Raw genomic sequence first — 17,759 nt, 5'->3', positions numbered from 1 at the left:
TAAACATTAAGTGGTTTATTTCGGTACCACAAATTTAGTGCAAAAACTGAGCGCGAGCACCGATTTAATCTCAGAGCTTAACTTGCACACCACTGGATGTGAAGCACAGCGTGGAACACGTTTCCCTTTTTAATATTTAATCAAAACCAAAATCTTTCCTCCAACCTTAACTCGAGTGTTTTAGTAATCTCTACTTTACCACATATCTGACGCAAGAGGCAACCTGAGGAGAAAAATGTTGCTAATGAACATAATCAAGGATGCAATTATATTCCCTCCAAAAATGTATTTACCGTCCTTATTAGTAAAGTAAGTAAACTATTTCGCTTATTTCCCAGCAGAGGTCTTCTCACCTCCGCTGTAATGAGGTCTGCTCAGCCTTATTGACTGAAACACCAGCAAGCTTTGCAGGGCCTTAAAGTGCAGCTATAATAGTGGTACAAAGTCTGGGAAGAGGTGTACATCATCTGTGTTACTACTAAAAAAAAAAAAAACAACAAACTACTAGTGTGACTGCCTGCCAGGCACATTTGTTTTTCCCAATTTCGTTAGATTACAGAGTGTATAAAACACTGATGAGGAGCAGTTAATGCTTTAATAGGAATTAAGTTACAGCTCTAAAATATGAGACCATTCTTTAAAAATGATACTCATACGCTGGTATGTTTTCTGTGTGGAACTATGGCTTAAAGATGGCAGATTTGTTTTCAATTGCAGCCGTCTGTCTGTAGAGACACAAGCTGCTTATACCTCCTAAAGTTACATAATTTGTGTTACTGCTTCAACACCCTGACCTACAAAACACTCAAGAGGAAAGAAACAGCGGGACAATGACAAACAAGCAGAACAGGGAGGAAGACAACCTGGAGTCAACTGGGAATTTAGCCTTTTCCTCTTTCCAGCAATGACAGAGAGGTGTCAACAACTAGCCCTCACAGCAAAGCCACCCTGGGGTGTGTTTAAGCACTATCCTTGACTCTCTCCTGCCAGCGTGAAGAGGATTACAGTCAATATAACACAATCTCCGGCCTAATCTATCTTAATCTGCCGCTCTTAATCCAAGGCGTTAATCTGAGAACCACCTCTGGGTCGGGGGAGATCATTTGACAAGCGGCACCTGGAGGCTCGGCGCTCTGGTCAAACAGGCAGACTGACAAGCGTGTGATGGAGAGCACACAGCGTGTACAGTGAATGAAGACAGCAGAGAGGAAGTGTTGTTGGTGATCAATAAATGTGAAATAAATGATAGAAAACTGACACACAAACACAAAGTGTAGGAACAGAGGAGACACACACATGAAGGCACTAACCGTAGATTCCAGTTGAGATGCAAGGGAAAGCCTGCAGAGTGAAGAGGAAAAACCAAGTTACAATGTGCCGCAGGTCACATTTAAAACATTTATCAGCTCCTTGTGTCACTCTGTTATGTTCTAATGCATTCAATCAATCCACCCTCCAATTTAAACACAACACATGATAATGATGAAGCAAAATCATTTAGAAATCAAACGCTCCTTTTACATACGTGTTCAGACAGTAGATTCAGTACTTTGCTAAATCACCTTTTGCAGCAATGCATTATGAGTTCTTGGGAATAATCCCACAAATTTGGCATGCTTTTCTTTTCCAAAGCTCCTTTTCATTTTGACAGAATCTCTCATGCTCAGTGAAGCTTAACGGGAAGCAGTGGTGCACAGGCGTTTTCAAGTGTCTCCTGGGATGCTCCTTCAGGTCCAGACTTTTGGTTGACTTTCCCACACCAGAGCTGAGTTTACTTGGTAATGTGCTTTATATTCTTGCTAAGATGTAAACTTCTGCCTGAGTCTGAAATCTTATTGTGGAAAAGGTTTTCACTCAGTATTGCTCTGTGTTTTTTGCATCCATCTTCTGCTGCCATTACTGTGTTTGACTGTAGGAATGGTATTAATTAGGCGATGCTCAGTGTCCGGTTTCCTGCACACAAAGCGTGGGGAATTGTGGCCTAAGAGTTCAATCTTTATTTCATCAGACCAGAAGTATAAGAGTCAGGTATCTGACAAAGCAGTCTGTCCACCATAAAGGCCTGACAGCTAGAACGCATCATCAAAGGCTGTCCTTCTTTTAGACACATCTAATCTCCATAAAGGAACTCTGGATCCTAATTATCATGACCTTTGAATTATTGGTTACCTGTTCACGCAATGCCTTCTTCCCCTATTCCTGATTTTGACAGGATGAGTATTGGTGGTTCCAGATTTCTTTCATTTTCAACCAAATTCAACCAAATGCACCCTGACAGTGCTTTAGCACAAAAACTACATCGAAAAGTGATCATTTAAAAGACAAAAAAACAAAAACCCATCTCGCAGATCTTTGGAAACTTTATTTTAACTGGTATGTGTATATATTTCCTGATTTTGTCCAATGACTTCAAAAAGACAGATCATGCTGTAGGCATTTCAAGGATCACTGATAGACGTGGGATGCTTAATTACGTGTATCATGACAAAGGCTCCAAACAAAATGGAAAAAAAGACTCACTCTTTTAATTAAAAACATACACACACTTTACAACCTTGTTTTTGCTTTGACATTGTGGAGTACTGTGTGCAGACTGATGAGAGAACATGAACTGAAGAAGAGCATGAAACACATCAAAATGGGGAAAATTTTAAAAGATCTGACAACTTTCTGAAGAGCTCATCATCATCATCACACACACTCTCTGTATGTCTATCCTTCTGAGGACACTCGGTGACATAATGCATTGCCTATCCTCTCTACTTAACCTTAACTAGCATAAACCAAAGCCCTAGAAGCAACCCTTAACATAACTCAAACCTGACGCTAAACCTGAAGCTTAAATCCGGGTCTAAACCTTTGACGATGTGTCAAAAAGCAACTTTCCCCAAATCTCCTCACTTTCAAGGTCTACAACAAACTGGTCCTCACAAAGGCAGCCATACACGTACACACACGTAGCACTGCACAGAAATCACACTCTCTGCTGGATCCCGATGGAGTCTTTCTCTTGATTGTTTTTTATGGCAGCCTTTCTTCAGCCTCTGACTTTCACATCTATTTAAAGACCAAACTGTTGATCATCCTTTGCTGACGAGGCCGAGCAGGGAAGAATTCTTCCGTCAGCTTCGGCCGTGCTAATAACACTAATCAGACATCATTACAGTAATTACGATGGTGGGTATACAGACAGCCACTGAGGAAACAATCACTTTATACCGTAAGCTATTACCGGTATACTTTAGGAAAAGAACTTAAAAAACTTCTTGTGTCCACGATTTTGTGGAATTGGTGCATTTTTGCAACAGCTACTTTTTAATGATGCTGGTGAAAATGAAGCTTTGAATGGAAGACTTGCTGCAGTGCTAGACAGATTGTGGGCTTGTAATTGTGTCATATTAGTTTAATACAACGCTAAATGGGCTTTTTTCCCCACCAATGCTGTGATTGAGTGGGAGATCCTTCCCAAACAACAGGACAAACAGGTAAAAGTTAACAGGTAAACAGAGTTGTCACCCTCTTCTAAGAGCTCACACTGCTTTTTACACAGTAAGTGTTGCTGTGTTCTGGCAGCTGAATGCCTTTAACTGTGTTGTCTGTGTTGTCTTAAAAACCATCCTCTTGTGAGTTAACACGTGGGCTATGAACCATGACATTTCCAGTTTGAATCATCGTTTTATTCCATCTCTCTCACCTGTCCTCACCCGTCCGCACTCATTATTAACAATAGCTGCAAAAAATCTGCAGCAGATTCATTATTTCAGGTTCCCGACAAAGCGAATGTGAGCGAGGGAATTGTTTAAAGTCTATTTAGCACCACATTCCCTCTTTTGCATCTCGGCAAGGTAAAATAGGTAATTTGGTACTGAAAGTATTTAACTTTGGATTTAGTTTCTCTAAATTGCCCAATTAATCACTTCAGATTAGCTTTGAAAGCATTTTTTCACAGCACAAAGACAACTGGGGATTTTGTCTCCGCAGTACTTAGATTGCATCTGATTGAAAGAGGCATGTCTTTGCAGCTGAACAATGTCGACTTGTACTTTAGTATAAAGTTGCAGCAGAGCCAACAGTTACATTTAAGTCATGCATTATTTCCTGCACTGTAGGTGATTTTGCTTACATTGCTGGCAGACTCACCAGCAATGAAAAAACAATGACAAGAAGAGACCACAGCAGAAGGTAAATGCAGCTATTAACAGAAATAAATACATATTAAAAATCAAAAGGATTATAACTGTTAGTCAGTGAGGTCCGTGTTTGCCAAGTCTGTGCAACACCACTGGTTCTCCTTTGAGTCAAGCAGCCAGTAAACTTCAAGTCTGGCAGATTTCCAACCTGTTGTCAAATATGCCAGCACAAGCAGATGTCTGGATGCTCCCCAGGTCTCCAGATCTGTTCATTTAACCAGACTGCACAGCTTAAGACTCAGGGTGAAGGCAACTATGCCTCACAGGTTCTCTGACACCTACAATAAACAAATAATTTGAAGTTTTGTGAAAATTGCTGTTGCTATGAAAACTTCGGTTAAAAAAAAATCCTGCAACTGATGCATTTAAGTCTGTTTCAAATCCTGTTCTTTACTAGCGAAGCTACTAATGTTCTGCATGAATCTTCACACTGCTTCCATGCTCCTGTTTTCTTCAATTGCACCTCTGACTTTGTTTTCATGTTGCTTTGGTGCTTTTCTTTGGCTTTAACACTTCATTCTCTGTGAAACCTCCTGCCTGGTGTGTTTCATGCTATCTTCTTACAACTCACACTCCTACCTCTTTTCCCCTTCCTTCATCCATCTCAGTTTGAACACTGTATTCTTTGAAAAATCCAATGCGATAATTTTTTCTGGCTTGGGTTTCTTTTTTAACTATAGCACCCTGTCATACAGTCATGACTGCTTCACCCGTCCTTTTTTTCTTCCTACCAATGCTTCTTTTGTATTCGCTTCTTTTGATTTCTTCTTTATTCGTGTGCCACAGTCTTCAGTGCTTCTTTTTCTTTACCCCGTTTTCAGCATCAGTTCAAATTGCTGTCTCAAATTCATTCTCACCACAGAACGAGCACCATTTTCGGTCGCCGTCTCGAGGCTGTTTCTGTAGCACGATCTTAGCGCGTTCTTCTCCTCCTCTCCAACTCCGCCTTGTGCAATCGGCCCCACTGTGTGAATCACATCTGCAGAGATGGGAAGAAAGAATTCTTTACACAGTGTCAAAGGTATGAAGCTACTGTGAAATAAAGGTAACAGGACAACTGCAAATAAAATACAGTTAAAATTTATAGTTTTTATCAGGGAACTATTTTAAATATTATTAATAAACTCTACTGTTAACATTAAAGTCCTTATAAAACATGTTTTATATCCCCTGACAAAAGCCTGAAAAATGATGCTTACTGTAAACAGTGTTCCTGATCAGCTGAAAAGTAGTGCACTTTCTGTGCCAACTAGCACCAACACTATAATCTTTAGATCTATCCATGTTGATAGTATGATAAAACATGCCCATCATCAGAAGAGTGGATGACCAGAACTGCTGGTGCACACCAAGAGGCCAACAGTGGATACATTTGTGGTTTGATATTCTGTTTAGCATAGAGGTGCAATTTTGGAAATTGCCATCCATTTTATTTCCGGATAAAATAAACCGTGAACATCCTACATGAAGCGATGAGTGGGCTTCGAGGGCTTGAAGAAGATTACCAGCCTTCCAGGTGATGCAGGTTAGCCGTGCTCCAAATGAATATTGAATGTTTCTTTGTGTTCATGTACAGGAACATGGCAGTAACACCATAAGTCTAATTGACGCAGCTAAATGGAACACCTCTTGTATTTTAGCCATTGCTTCTGGACTCCAAACAGCTTCTATTTAAGTGCTCTAAGCAAATCCAAAAGCTTGTAACTATAGAGCAACATGTCTGTGGCTGTACTCTTCTACTGAGGAGTCTCTTTCTTTCAGTTAGGAAAACAGAAAACACAAGATGACCTTCATTTTAACATTGCAGGATGGTTTTCTTAAGTAATGAGCACAATGAAAAACAAAACAAAGTCTACTTTTTCACATTTCAAACAGAGTTTCTACGTGGCAGAGTTTCCCAATATCACCGTTTTATTCATCATAACTTCAAAAATAAATAAATAAATCAGGCAACTGGCTGGATGTATTAAGCTTTCAAAAAACCACCTTCTCTGTCAGCTCACACAGTGCACTGATCGCACTTCAAGCAAGTGTAAACTCAGATGCCTTCCGTCTATATAATCCAGCTCGTCTGTACACGATAGTCATCAAAATTTGCTTTAACACACATTTAAAATACATCAACTAAAAATCAGTGTCAAGTTGCATTTGAGCTGATAGCAAAAAAGCATAAAACATTTTATACGGATATATTTTTTGTCACCAAACTGTACACTTCTTTTTTCTTTCCTTGCCCCACTGTTATTGATTGTGCTGTCTCTGATGGCACATTAGCCATTAAAGTTTGACAACATGTCGGCCTTTTGTTTACATTTTTTACCTCTACTTGACCCAAGTCTTTTATTTTTATTTCTATTTTCTACATAGAAAATCAGCAGGGAATTCATGTTTTGTGGACGATCGTTAAAAAAAAGAAAAAACTCCCACTCTTGGCATACTCATTTAACCAAAGACCAATTAAATAGTTTTACCCAGGAAAGTATACATTATGCAAGGTTATCTGTATTGCAGCTGCGCCTTCTTTCCCCTCCTCCTGAGTCCCGAACATGAAGTTGGAAATGAGGCAGAATGTAAACATGCCATTAATAAATTGCACTTCCTGGTTTCTTTGTAAGTTGCACCTTGCTGGTACCAAGTTTTTTCTTCAGACCTGCCATAATTCTTTGTGGTATGAATTCAACGAGGTGCTAGAAACTCAACTGACATGAATTATGTGAATCTTCTGTTCCAACATATCCCAAAGGTGCTCTGCTGGATTCATATCTGGTGACTGTGGAGGGCATATCAGTGCAGTGAACTCACTGTCACGTTCAAGAAACCAGCTTGAGATGATTTGAACTTTTTGAACTATCAGAAGATTGTGCATTGCAGTCATAAAGGGATCGGCATGATCAGCAGCAGTACTCGGGCAGGCTTTCACGTTGTTTTAGCCAAATTCTAACCCTACCGTCCACCTGCTGATGCAGAAATCAATAAACCTCATGACAAATAAGGTTATTCCAATCTTTTGTTGTCTAATTTTGGTGAGCCTGAATTGTAGCCTCAGTTTTTTGTTCTCAGCTGACAGGAGTGGCACTCGGTGTGGTCTTCTGCTGCTGTAGCCCATCTGCTTCAAGTTACGATGCTTTTAGCATTCAGAGATGCTCTTCTGCAAACCTTGGTTGCAACTAGTGGTTATTTGAGAATGCATTCTCCTCTGACCTCTAGTATCAATAAGGCTTTTTCACCAAAGTAACTGCAGCTCACTGGATATTTTCTCTATTCAAACCCTTCCCTTTGAACACTACAGGGAGTGCAGAATTATTAGGCAAATGAGTATTTTGTCCACATCATCCTCTTCATGCATGTTGTCTTACTCCAAGCTGTATAGGCTCGAAAGCCTACTACCAATTAAGCATATTAGGTGATGTGCATCTCTGTAATGAGAAGGGGTGTGGTCTAATGACATCAACACCCTATATCAGGTGTGCATAATTATTAGGCAACTTCCTTTCCTTTGGCAAAATGGGTCAAAAGGAGGACTTGACAGGCTCAGAAAAGTCTAAAATAGTGAGATATCTTGCAGAGGGATGCAGCAGTCTCAAAATTGCAAAGCTTCTGAAGCGCGATCATCGAACAATCAAGCGTTTCATTCAAAATAGTCAACAGGGTCGCAAGAAGCGTGTGGAAAAACCAAAGCGCAAAATAACTGCCCATGAACTGAGAAAAGTCAAGCGTGCAGCTGCCAAGATGCCACTTGCCACCAGTTTGGCCATATTTCAGAGCTGCAACATCACTGGAGTGCCCAAAAGCACAAGGTGTGCAATACTCAGGCTGAAAGACGACCACCACTGAACAAGACACACAAGCTGAAACGTCAAGACTGGGCCAAGAAATATCTCAAGACTGGTTTTTCTAAGGTTTTATGGACTGATGAAATGAGAGTGAGTCTTGATGGGCCAGATGGATGGGCCCGTGGCTGGATTGGTAAAGGGCAGAGAGCTCCTGTCCGACTCAGACGCCAGCAAGGTGGAGGTGGAGTACTGGTTTGGGCTGGTATCATCAAAGATGAGCTTGTGGGGCCTTTTCGGGTTGAGGATGGAGTCAAGCTCAACTCCCAGTCCTACTGCCAGTTTCTGGAAGACACCTTCTTCAAGCAGTGGTACAGGAAGAAGTCTGCATCCTTCAAGAAAAACATGATTTTCATGCAGGACAATGCTCCATCACACGCGTCCAAGTACTCCACAGCGTGGCTGGCAAGAAAGGGTATAAAAGAAGAAAAACTAATGACATGGCCTCCTTGTTCACCTGATCTGAACCCCATTGAGAACCTGTGGTCCATCATCAAATGTGAGATTTACAAGGAGGGAAAACAGTACACCTCTCTGAACAGTGTCTGGGAGGCTGTGGTTGCTGCTGCACGCAATGTTGATGGTGAACAGATCAAAACACTGACAGAATCCAAGGATGGCAGGCTTTTGAGTGTCCTTGCAAAGAAAGGTGGCTATATTGGTCACTGATTTGTTTTTGTTTTGTTTTTGAATGTCAGAAATGTATATTTGTGAATGTGGAGATGTTATATTGGTTTCACTGGTAAAAATAAACAATTGAAATGGGTATATATTTGTTTTTTGTTAAGTTGTCTAATAATTATGCACAGTAATAGTCACCTGCACACACAGATATCCCCCTAAAATAGCTAAAACTAAAAACAAACTACAAACTACTTCCAAAAACATTCAGCTTTGATATTAATGAGTTTTTTGAGTTCATTGAGAACATGGTTGTTGTTCAATAATAAAATTATCCCTCAAAAATACAACTTGCCTAATAATTCTGCACTCCCTGTAGAGATGGTTGTGTGGGAAAATCCCAGCAGATCAACTTTTTCTAAAATATTCAGACCAGCTTCAATCGCCTTGCTCCCTGTTTCTGATCTTCAGCAGGTTGTTTTCACCGTGTCTACACGTCTAAATGCACCGAGTTGCTGCCACGCAATGATGGCTGATAAGATATTCGCATTAACAAGCAGCTGAATCTGAGTACCCAACAAAGTGGCTGGTGAGTGTCTATTTAAGGTGATCCAGTGTTGCTATGATATGTAGGCACTTTAAATCAGTAAAATAAGCCGATTTTAAACTAGGTTTTCTCAATATTTCTGGACTTTTTTCCCCTCACTTTGATTTCTGTGATGATTAATGAGGCTCTGAACTGTGAGATCACAAATGCATTTTTACTATTTCAATCTAAATTTCCAGAGGGTTTAACATTTGATTTTAACTACAGAGCTGGAAAGCTTTGAATCTACTGCTGTCACTGGTTTTGATGCCGCAAGCAAATCATTTTTTCTGGGTGTTTGTCACAGCCTATGGTGTCGTATGAAAACAGTTTTTAGTACTACCATTATTTACCAAACCGAAAACGGTACACAGCACTTTTTTTACATTGTCCTCTCAGCGAGTCCACAGCAACACCATCTTTCACTGTTTCCAATTTGTTTTGTGTGAAATATTTTTTCATGCTTTTCAGTCATGTAGCCGTAGCTCGACTAATTGATACTGTCTCTGTCAAGTTAATTGCTGCAGTTTTACTCTATGGTCTCAGAAAAAATATTTAAATTTGTGTATTTGATTAAATAAAGGCTAAATAAACTGAAGCGTACTGACGTGAAGGTTGAGGAAAGACAGGAGAGGCAGAGAAAACAGGAATACTAGTAAACAGAAACCAAGTGAGGAACAGAGACTGCTGTCGGTGAGCTGCGGTTTAACCGGCCTCTACACGCCCACGCCGACACCACCACACATTCTGATGAGGCTCAGCATGTTGCTCAGCTTGAATCCCAGCGGTGTCATAAGACCTGGCTGGACCACCGCCTCTACACGAGAACACACACAAACTGAAAAGAATCTCAACAATACAAGGCTTTTTTCTTCCATCTAGTACCACGAGACACCTTTTTTTTTTCTTAACAGGCTCCCATGAGGTGAAATAATCTCTGATTTTTTCCACCTCAGATCAGTTTTGACACTTGAGTCTTGAATAAAGTGTGGACTGATCTGCAGATTTCACTCACACCAGACAGCTCAATCACAGCCTCAAACATGTTCACTGTTCATTAAAAGGGGCCCTGTTTTTTTATTATTATTATTTATTTTTTACATCCATCTAGGACAAGTTATTTGTCACATGCCCTCACTAACAATGTGATATAATATAAAGGTCTGCTTGTCTATTTGCAATCTGGCTGTGCTGGGTGGATTGATACTGAAATATTGACGTTTCCAAATCCCGAGATTCCTGTCTTAGAATCAATTCTAATAAAAAAAAAAAAAATCCATATCTAAACTCAGTAATTGGACATAAATGTGTATTTAGTTGTGTGCTGGGGAAGAAATTCAGCCCTCTAACTCATCCAGTGGGACCAGCCTGTGGGGGCGGAGGTGGGTGCTGGGGTCAGTGGAGGGTGAGGGGTGATTACATATTGTTCATGATGTACAGTAGTCTGGTCTCATGCCCGCACAGAGAGAGTGAGGAAAAACACAGAGAGGGCTGATAAAAAGCAACAATTATCACTGACTGCAGCAAAGCAATCTGTGTCTATCCAGGCTACAGTTTTATGAGTTAATGTTCCCGTCATTATTAACCCTTTAATTTAAAAATTTCAACCCTATAGCAATATTGGGGGATATTACAAGATTGTTTTATTTGGTTGCATTTTATGTGTTGCGAATCAGGGTCAATTTATTTTCAATATATGATGTAGGGTAATTTTTTTTTTTTTAAAAGAACTGAATTGAATTGATTGTCCTCTCCAGAGTAAAGGTGCTTGTACCAAATATTGACTTTCAAATTCATAAAAATGTTATTACCTTTACTTTCTGTCTTTTCATGGATATGTGTTTTAAGTGTGTTGCAAATATTTCGAGAAATCACTATATTTAGTTTTCCAAGCAAAATATAAAAGAAGTGAAGGGTGCCTAATAATTTTGTATAGTACTGTATATATATTCATTAGGGCATTATTTACTTATTTTATCATGCATTTCTTTCATTATAATACAATATAATTAAAAACCAAGCCTGTGTTTTCTCCTCTGATCTTTTACAGTAGTTAGTGCAGATTTGGACGCTCCATAAATGTTAAAGAGGTAAGTATTACTTCTCAGTTGCAGTGAATAGATAGACGAAAATAAACAGTAGAAAACTAAACTGAAGAAAGAAGAAGAGAAATAACAATTTAACATAAACCAGTGACACTCCGGTGCCTGATCAACCCTGGCAGGTCCTCCCTGGATGAGGGTGTCCTGTGATAATGTCCGAAACACCCGATGAATCCAAGGTCAAATACTGACGATGTGTCCCAAATTTTAATATGATAATCTACATCAGAGCTCTAATCCCTAAACCTAACCAAGGAAGGAAAAAATGGCAGATAAGCTTGGGTAAAAGACCAAAAGTTGAGGCACACAACGATGCGTGGCGGTGGTAACGTTTCTGGGCTGCCTTTCCTCATAACAGCCATCCCTCAAGATTTTCTCCATTTAAAGCAATGCATTATCAGGGATTGTAACACCTAGTCCTTTTACTGAATCAGTGTACTGAGGTACAGCAAATATAAGTTAGTTTTATTATGCCGTGTACTGAGGTTCAGTCTGTCTGCCAGCCCAGGGTAAAGAGCACCTACACTAACAAGATGATTTAAAATTAAATGGGTTTAGTCTATATTTTTTTAAAACTTTTTAAACATTTACTGGCAATGGGGATATCAGCTTGGGTGTTACTTGGCATTAAAAACAAGATTAGCGGTATCACACAGCCACGCTCACTCCTAATTGTTTAGCTTTAGACAAACCCAAAATCATTAAAAATTCTCTCCAGGTTTTGTGGTTAAGAGACAAGAAAAGAAAGAAGATGTAAAGCTTTAGACTTGACAGGAGGTATAAATCAATACAAAACAAAAAAAAGTGCACTTAAACAGTCTAATTTTACCATTGATTCAGTGAGTAACTTATTGCACTCAAAGCACGCCAAAGGGTAAGCCGAAATTTCAAGACACTCCTGAATTCATATCCATGGAAAGTGAATTTTTGTCATCTGACATGTGAAATAGACCCAGTCCAGCTGAAGACAGAAAACCATTACTTAGTGTTTTTTTACAGGACTGCATAGAGTACTGTAAAAACACAACTGTAAGACTTGCAGTTTACACAGTACTGCCAATGAAAGTGGCTTTTTCATTTATGTTTTCTTCAGGTGTTGGATTGATGGCACTGGTTGTGGTTTGCGGGATCCATTCTCCACTTCACTCCGAGGCAGGACCTTTGATGCGTGTCACTCTCATCATTCAGTAATTGTGCAAATGGATTGTGGTTCCTTTTGACAGATATTAGGAAATAAAATATATAATCTGAATGCTGACTAGTGTGTTTTATGAGAGGCCCAGACTTCAGTGTAAAATTAGGTTGCAGGCTGACAGGAAACTGCACGCCTTTGCAGAAGCATGGTAATTGCAGTAGAAAGTGAAACCAACTAGGCTGTTTGATCGAAACTTAAAGTGTGGTGTGACGTAGAGAGCAAGTATATAAATAACTAGGCTTCCGTTTGTGCTTCAGACCTGGGGTAGTGTGTTTTGTGTTCAGGTCTCCATATCCAGATATGTAAAATAAAGATCATTTTTAAAGTAAAAGGACCACTTTTGAGCCGTGTCTTTCTTGGCCTGAAAGAATCCAAAAGAACCAGAATTTAACACAGACATGTCTTTAGGAGATTTCTGGTGGAAATGAGGTCATAGGAAGTATTAATACGGAAAACTAACAATTTATTCATGATGTTTTGTGCAGTTGTGTGCTTTACGAATATTAAATATTTGTCACAAGAGCCAGTGGCACACCTATAGTTGCCTCAGAGAATCCAAATATAGAACCTGAATGGTTTCTTGAGCCTGGATTTGTTCACATTTGTCAAAAAGGGAGAATAAAAAGCGTGTAGAATTGGAAGACTTGGCTAGTCCTCTCACTCCAATGAAAAGAAAACCGTAACAAGATCAATTATATTTTATAATTATTAATTAATTATAGACAGAGGCCGTTTCTATGATTTATTTCTAGATTCATTCATCAGGCACTGAAAACTTGAACAAAACTTCACAAACGAGAACAAAAACAAAAATCAACTCACTCCTGCGTGCTGGACTTTTCTTTTCACGATTCAAAACAAAATGAGTCTAATAATTAAGCGACTTAATATGGACCTTAATGCTGCTTCAGTCACTCACACAAAACAAGCCACAGATTGCAGAGCACAGAGGAAGCCCTGCAGAACCTCTTTAATCGGACCCTCTGAGGATTGGAGGCCATTAGGCAGAACGATTTAACACAGTGTTTGTGACTTTTTGAAATATGATCTCTTGATCTTTTTTCAGAAGCAGAAATTCATAACAGAAGAATGAAATGTGCGCTTCTACCCATTTCCCCGATGCCCTCTACAGACTTATTTGTGGTTAGAAATGGTTGTAGCTGTATCCATCGACAGCTAACCAACATCAGTGAAGGATTGGTTAGTCATGCAGGATCTGTTCATTATTCGCAGGCAGAGGAACGGAGCTCAGCCTTCCAGAAAGAAGGAAACTGCAGGGAAAGAGGTGCAAGCTGATTTGAATCTCATACCACTTTTTTTAAGAGGGAAACATTCTGAAGCCTGAAGGTATATTAAATGGGGTGTGATGTAAAAACACCCTTTTGTCACTCATTTTAATGCTTCTCAGTGCAAATGCATGAACTGAAATGTGTGATATCAGGCAGAGTGACTGATTAGCTGGGTGCAGGCCAGATTAGAAGCAGCATGGCACAAACTTGTCAGATTTCAGGCCTTGAAGTATATACAGCATCTTTGTACTTCATCATACAGGTCAGAAAGTGGGAGTTTTGATCCACTGACTGAAATCAAAGAACAAACAAGAAACTTTTTTGGTTCAGCATTTTCAACATACCGAATTATGACCGAGACTTCCTGTGCAAGTCGTACTACTTGTAATTTTGTTCTATTACCGTGTTTTTCCTTTTAAAAAAAATGTTATGTAAAGGTTTAAAAAAAAAAGGGTTGTTTTTTTCAAGAAACAAAGAAAATAATTTTTATTTTCACATATCTGAAGAGCATTAAGGGACTTAAGCCTACAAAAGCTAGTGCAGTGAAGTTTGTGAACATCTGTGCGCCTGTGCTTATTATTATTTTATATCATGTAAAAAACTAAACATGTAGAAATCACATGACTAAATACAGAAAATGTAAAATCTATATATTTTTTGGAAGTAAAAGTAACTAAAATGGAACTTAAAAAGCTATATAAGGAATAAAAAACCCTGAATTTTAATACAGTTGAATTTAACACTAACAGTAAGGTCAAGGCGCTTTATAATGACCCTACAATAGAGCCAGCTAATAATCTACAGTTTAAATAAACCATAACAAATATATTTCATAATTACATTAATTTAAAAAAAATGAAATTTTATATTTCCATTATCAGATATCAACATGCATTTACATGTCATTTTATTTAATTATTTACCCCTTAAGTTTTAATTTGACACAGCTGCATTAACTGTTCTTCATTTGGAGGAAGAGCAACAAGGTATAAAAATGGCACCTAAAATATAATAAAATATAAAAATAAAATATCACCTGTTATCAGAACATCTTCTGGCCCTCAGCAGTTCTTAAAATTAGGTAAATATAATCTCAGATGAGCTACAATGACAGTCATTTATCATACAGGAAAATGGGGAAAATATGAAATGAAGAGATTAAGAAACAACCAGCTCCTGATAATCAAATGCACATGATTATGATCATCAAGTGTGAGCACCTCCATAAAAGCAGATGTTTTGGCAGTCTGCTTGTCTGGAACAGTAAGATATGCATTACAACAATGCCAAAAAGGAAAGACATCGGAATGATTTTTGGAGAGGCAATCATTACTCCCCATCAATCTGGGAAGGGTTAAAGGCCATTAAAAACAAAAAACAAACTGAAGTCCATCATTCTACAAAACCGTTATTTACAGGTGGAACAAATTCTAGATAGCTGTCAATCTTCCCAGGAGTGGACGTCCAACAATTTCATCCCAAGGTTAGACAATATATAAAAAAATGGCTGCAAACCTCAATGAGCTGAAACAACTAGTAGAAGAGGGGGTTAAAATTGCTACAACTGATGTAGTTATGATAAGTTTAAATTATTGATGCTATAGGTGTTTCTACAAGCTACTGAATTATGAGATATACTTGGTTTAACACACACTGCCTACTCATTTTGCTTACACTAATATTCCACATGTTGTTGTTCATCTGAGTTTGTATTTAAATAATTTCAGAAGTTTCATGTGTTAGAAAAAAGTTACCTCTTTACAAAGCCTGAAGATAAAGCGCAACATTAACATTCACTTGATTTGTTTACTGAGTATCCGCTTTTCTTTTAGCTCTGTTAAGGTCTTTATCATTTCCTGGGGGAAATATGTGGTTCTTTAGCTACTAAGTACTCCCTATGTTAAAGAGCTCAACTCCAATGTTTAAAGCACGACAGATATAGTACAGCATGCTTTTTCAACAGCCTTTAGTGTTAGCTGAAAATGGCTCTATATAAATGGTCAAAGTGGGGCATAACAGCAAAGCTGTAACCCACAAAGCCAAAACAATGAGCTAAAAGAGGCTAAAATGCTAATTGAGCCCCTTTTATATTAACCAGGCTTTATTTGATGAAGTATTGATTATACCAAGATTGATTTTCAATTCTAGGCAAGCAGTGTGAATATGTTCACTGTTGTATGTGAAGGTTTTGTCAGTGTTTTGATTTGCTTTGTGTCTTCTTTTTTTTTGTACCTGAAAGGCAACATTTCAAACATGTGCCTTTTCGTGCCCATGTGAACTGTGCAACTGTTTCAGCAGACTACACTCCTCCTGCAATCATTAAGCTGAAGACGAAGAGCTTTACTGCTATGGCAACTTATGAAAAACTGAACGCTGTGATGCCTCCGTGTGCCCCGAAGACCAGAAGCGTGTGGATGAAAGTCTGTACCACAGCCTGATATGGGAGTCCTGCTTGCAGTGGACTCCACAGATCTAGAATGAAAGAGAGTTGTCTGAGTAACGTGACAGTCCTTCAACAAACTGCTCACTAATGAAGCAGAGTGCAGTCCCTGAGAAATCACTTAGTCTGAGTGCATGAACCCACACAGAAGGAATAATAAGTGCTCCAATCAAAGCCTGTTTATGTATTACCATGGCTATTATAAACCAATATTCTCCTATTGCATAGATTATCAGAGGATAAAGCTATAGTGCTACTTCAAAGTTTGTCAAGCTTTTATGTTTCTCTAAATTACTTTATAAACCAAAAGACAAAGGTTCTAAAAACAGAATTAGAGAAAGCATGACATACTCAGTGATTTATTTACTGAGGAAAATTTGCCAATATTACAAATTTGTTAGAGGATCAAGTACTTTTGCCCACAAGTTTAGCAGTAAATTTGAAGGTGACACATTAGTGGAGATTTATGGTGACATGAAAAATTAGAGTTTTGGGGATTTTGGAAAAAGAGTTATTGATGCTCCTCAGGTTGGAAACCATTACAAAACCATTTTGTGGTCCACTAAAACAACCAAGACAGGTGTGTGAATCACAGATAGTATAAAAGATGGATGTACAGTTGTGGTCCGAAATGTTTATACATGTTAATGGTAATTTTTGTCTTTTAATGATTTCTTTAAAGTGTTCTTTCTTTCTTTAAGATGATAATTTGGTGACAGTGGGAAAGAAAAACTCCCTTCTAACAGGAAGGATCCTCCGGCAGAACCAGGCTCAGGATGGGGCAGAGAATTAAAATAGTATTATGTTTAAAAAAAGAAATGAAAATGCTCCTCTCCAGCATAAGAACTGGACCCAGTAAGTTCATCTCATTGGTTTGACCAGTTTCAGGCCAACATCAATGATAAGAACAATTCTGAATTACACAAACCAATCTTAGAGAACAACATCAGGACATCTTTCTGTGCCTTCAACCTCAAAACAAAGAGAGTTGTGCACCAAGATGACAGCCCTTATTTTTAATCAAAGAAAGCTTAGAGAAGAACAACGATAAACTTTTGGATTGGCAGAGTTCAAGCCCTCATCTTCACTCAACAGAAATGGTGTGGAGTGATCACTTCAAGTGAGGAAACATCTCATAGATGAAGCTGTTTATATCAAACAATTGCCCTTAATTTCTCCAAACCAGTGTGCAGGGCTGATCAGCAGTAACCAGAAATGTCTGATTGGAGTTATTGTTGCACTAAGAGGTCACAGGAAAGGTTGCCATACTTTTTCCCTGTTGCAGATATGTTATACTGCATCATTTTTATAAATGGATACGTTTCTCTTCTCTTAAGTGTAACATTTCATTTCTTTAAATCATTTAATTATTTTATTTGAACAGCTGTCAAACTTACAGTCACCACTGTGCATCACTTCCAACGTATTGCTTGAAATTTAAGGTGGTTATTAAATACACCAGCAACAGAAACACTTTAATGTTGGCTTCTGGACACTAACAGCTCG

The 17,759-nt window shown here is 38.7% G+C and overlaps 1 protein-coding gene across 2 annotated transcripts in view; it reads right to left on the bottom strand.

The window, feature by feature from the left end:
* macrod1 (mono-ADP ribosylhydrolase 1) overlaps positions 1-17,759 on the bottom strand; it is a 149,845-nt gene that overhangs the window by 15,594 nt on the left and 116,492 nt on the right. For both annotated transcript variants that reach the window (XM_086303663.1, XM_086303654.1), the window contains exons 6-7: positions 5,048-5,169; positions 1,311-1,341 (exon numbers count right to left, since the gene is read on the bottom strand). In XM_086303663.1, the coding sequence (XP_086159789.1) occupies positions 1,311-1,341; positions 5,048-5,169 (153 nt within the window). The remainder of the gene's footprint in view (positions 1-1,310; positions 1,342-5,047; positions 5,170-17,759) is intronic.

The sequence above is a fragment of the Aulonocara sp. 'chitande type north' Nkhata Bay genome, linkage group LG2, assembly GCF_057382095.1.
Source record: "Aulonocara sp. 'chitande type north' Nkhata Bay isolate Kocher_YH1m ecotype deep benthic linkage group LG2, A_spYH_male_GT1.1, whole genome shotgun sequence".
NCBI lineage: Eukaryota > Metazoa > Chordata > Actinopteri > Cichliformes > Cichlidae > Aulonocara > Aulonocara sp. 'chitande type north' Nkhata Bay.
The sequence above is the reverse complement of the archived record's forward strand: the minus strand, read 5'-3'. Positions and strand labels throughout refer to the sequence as shown.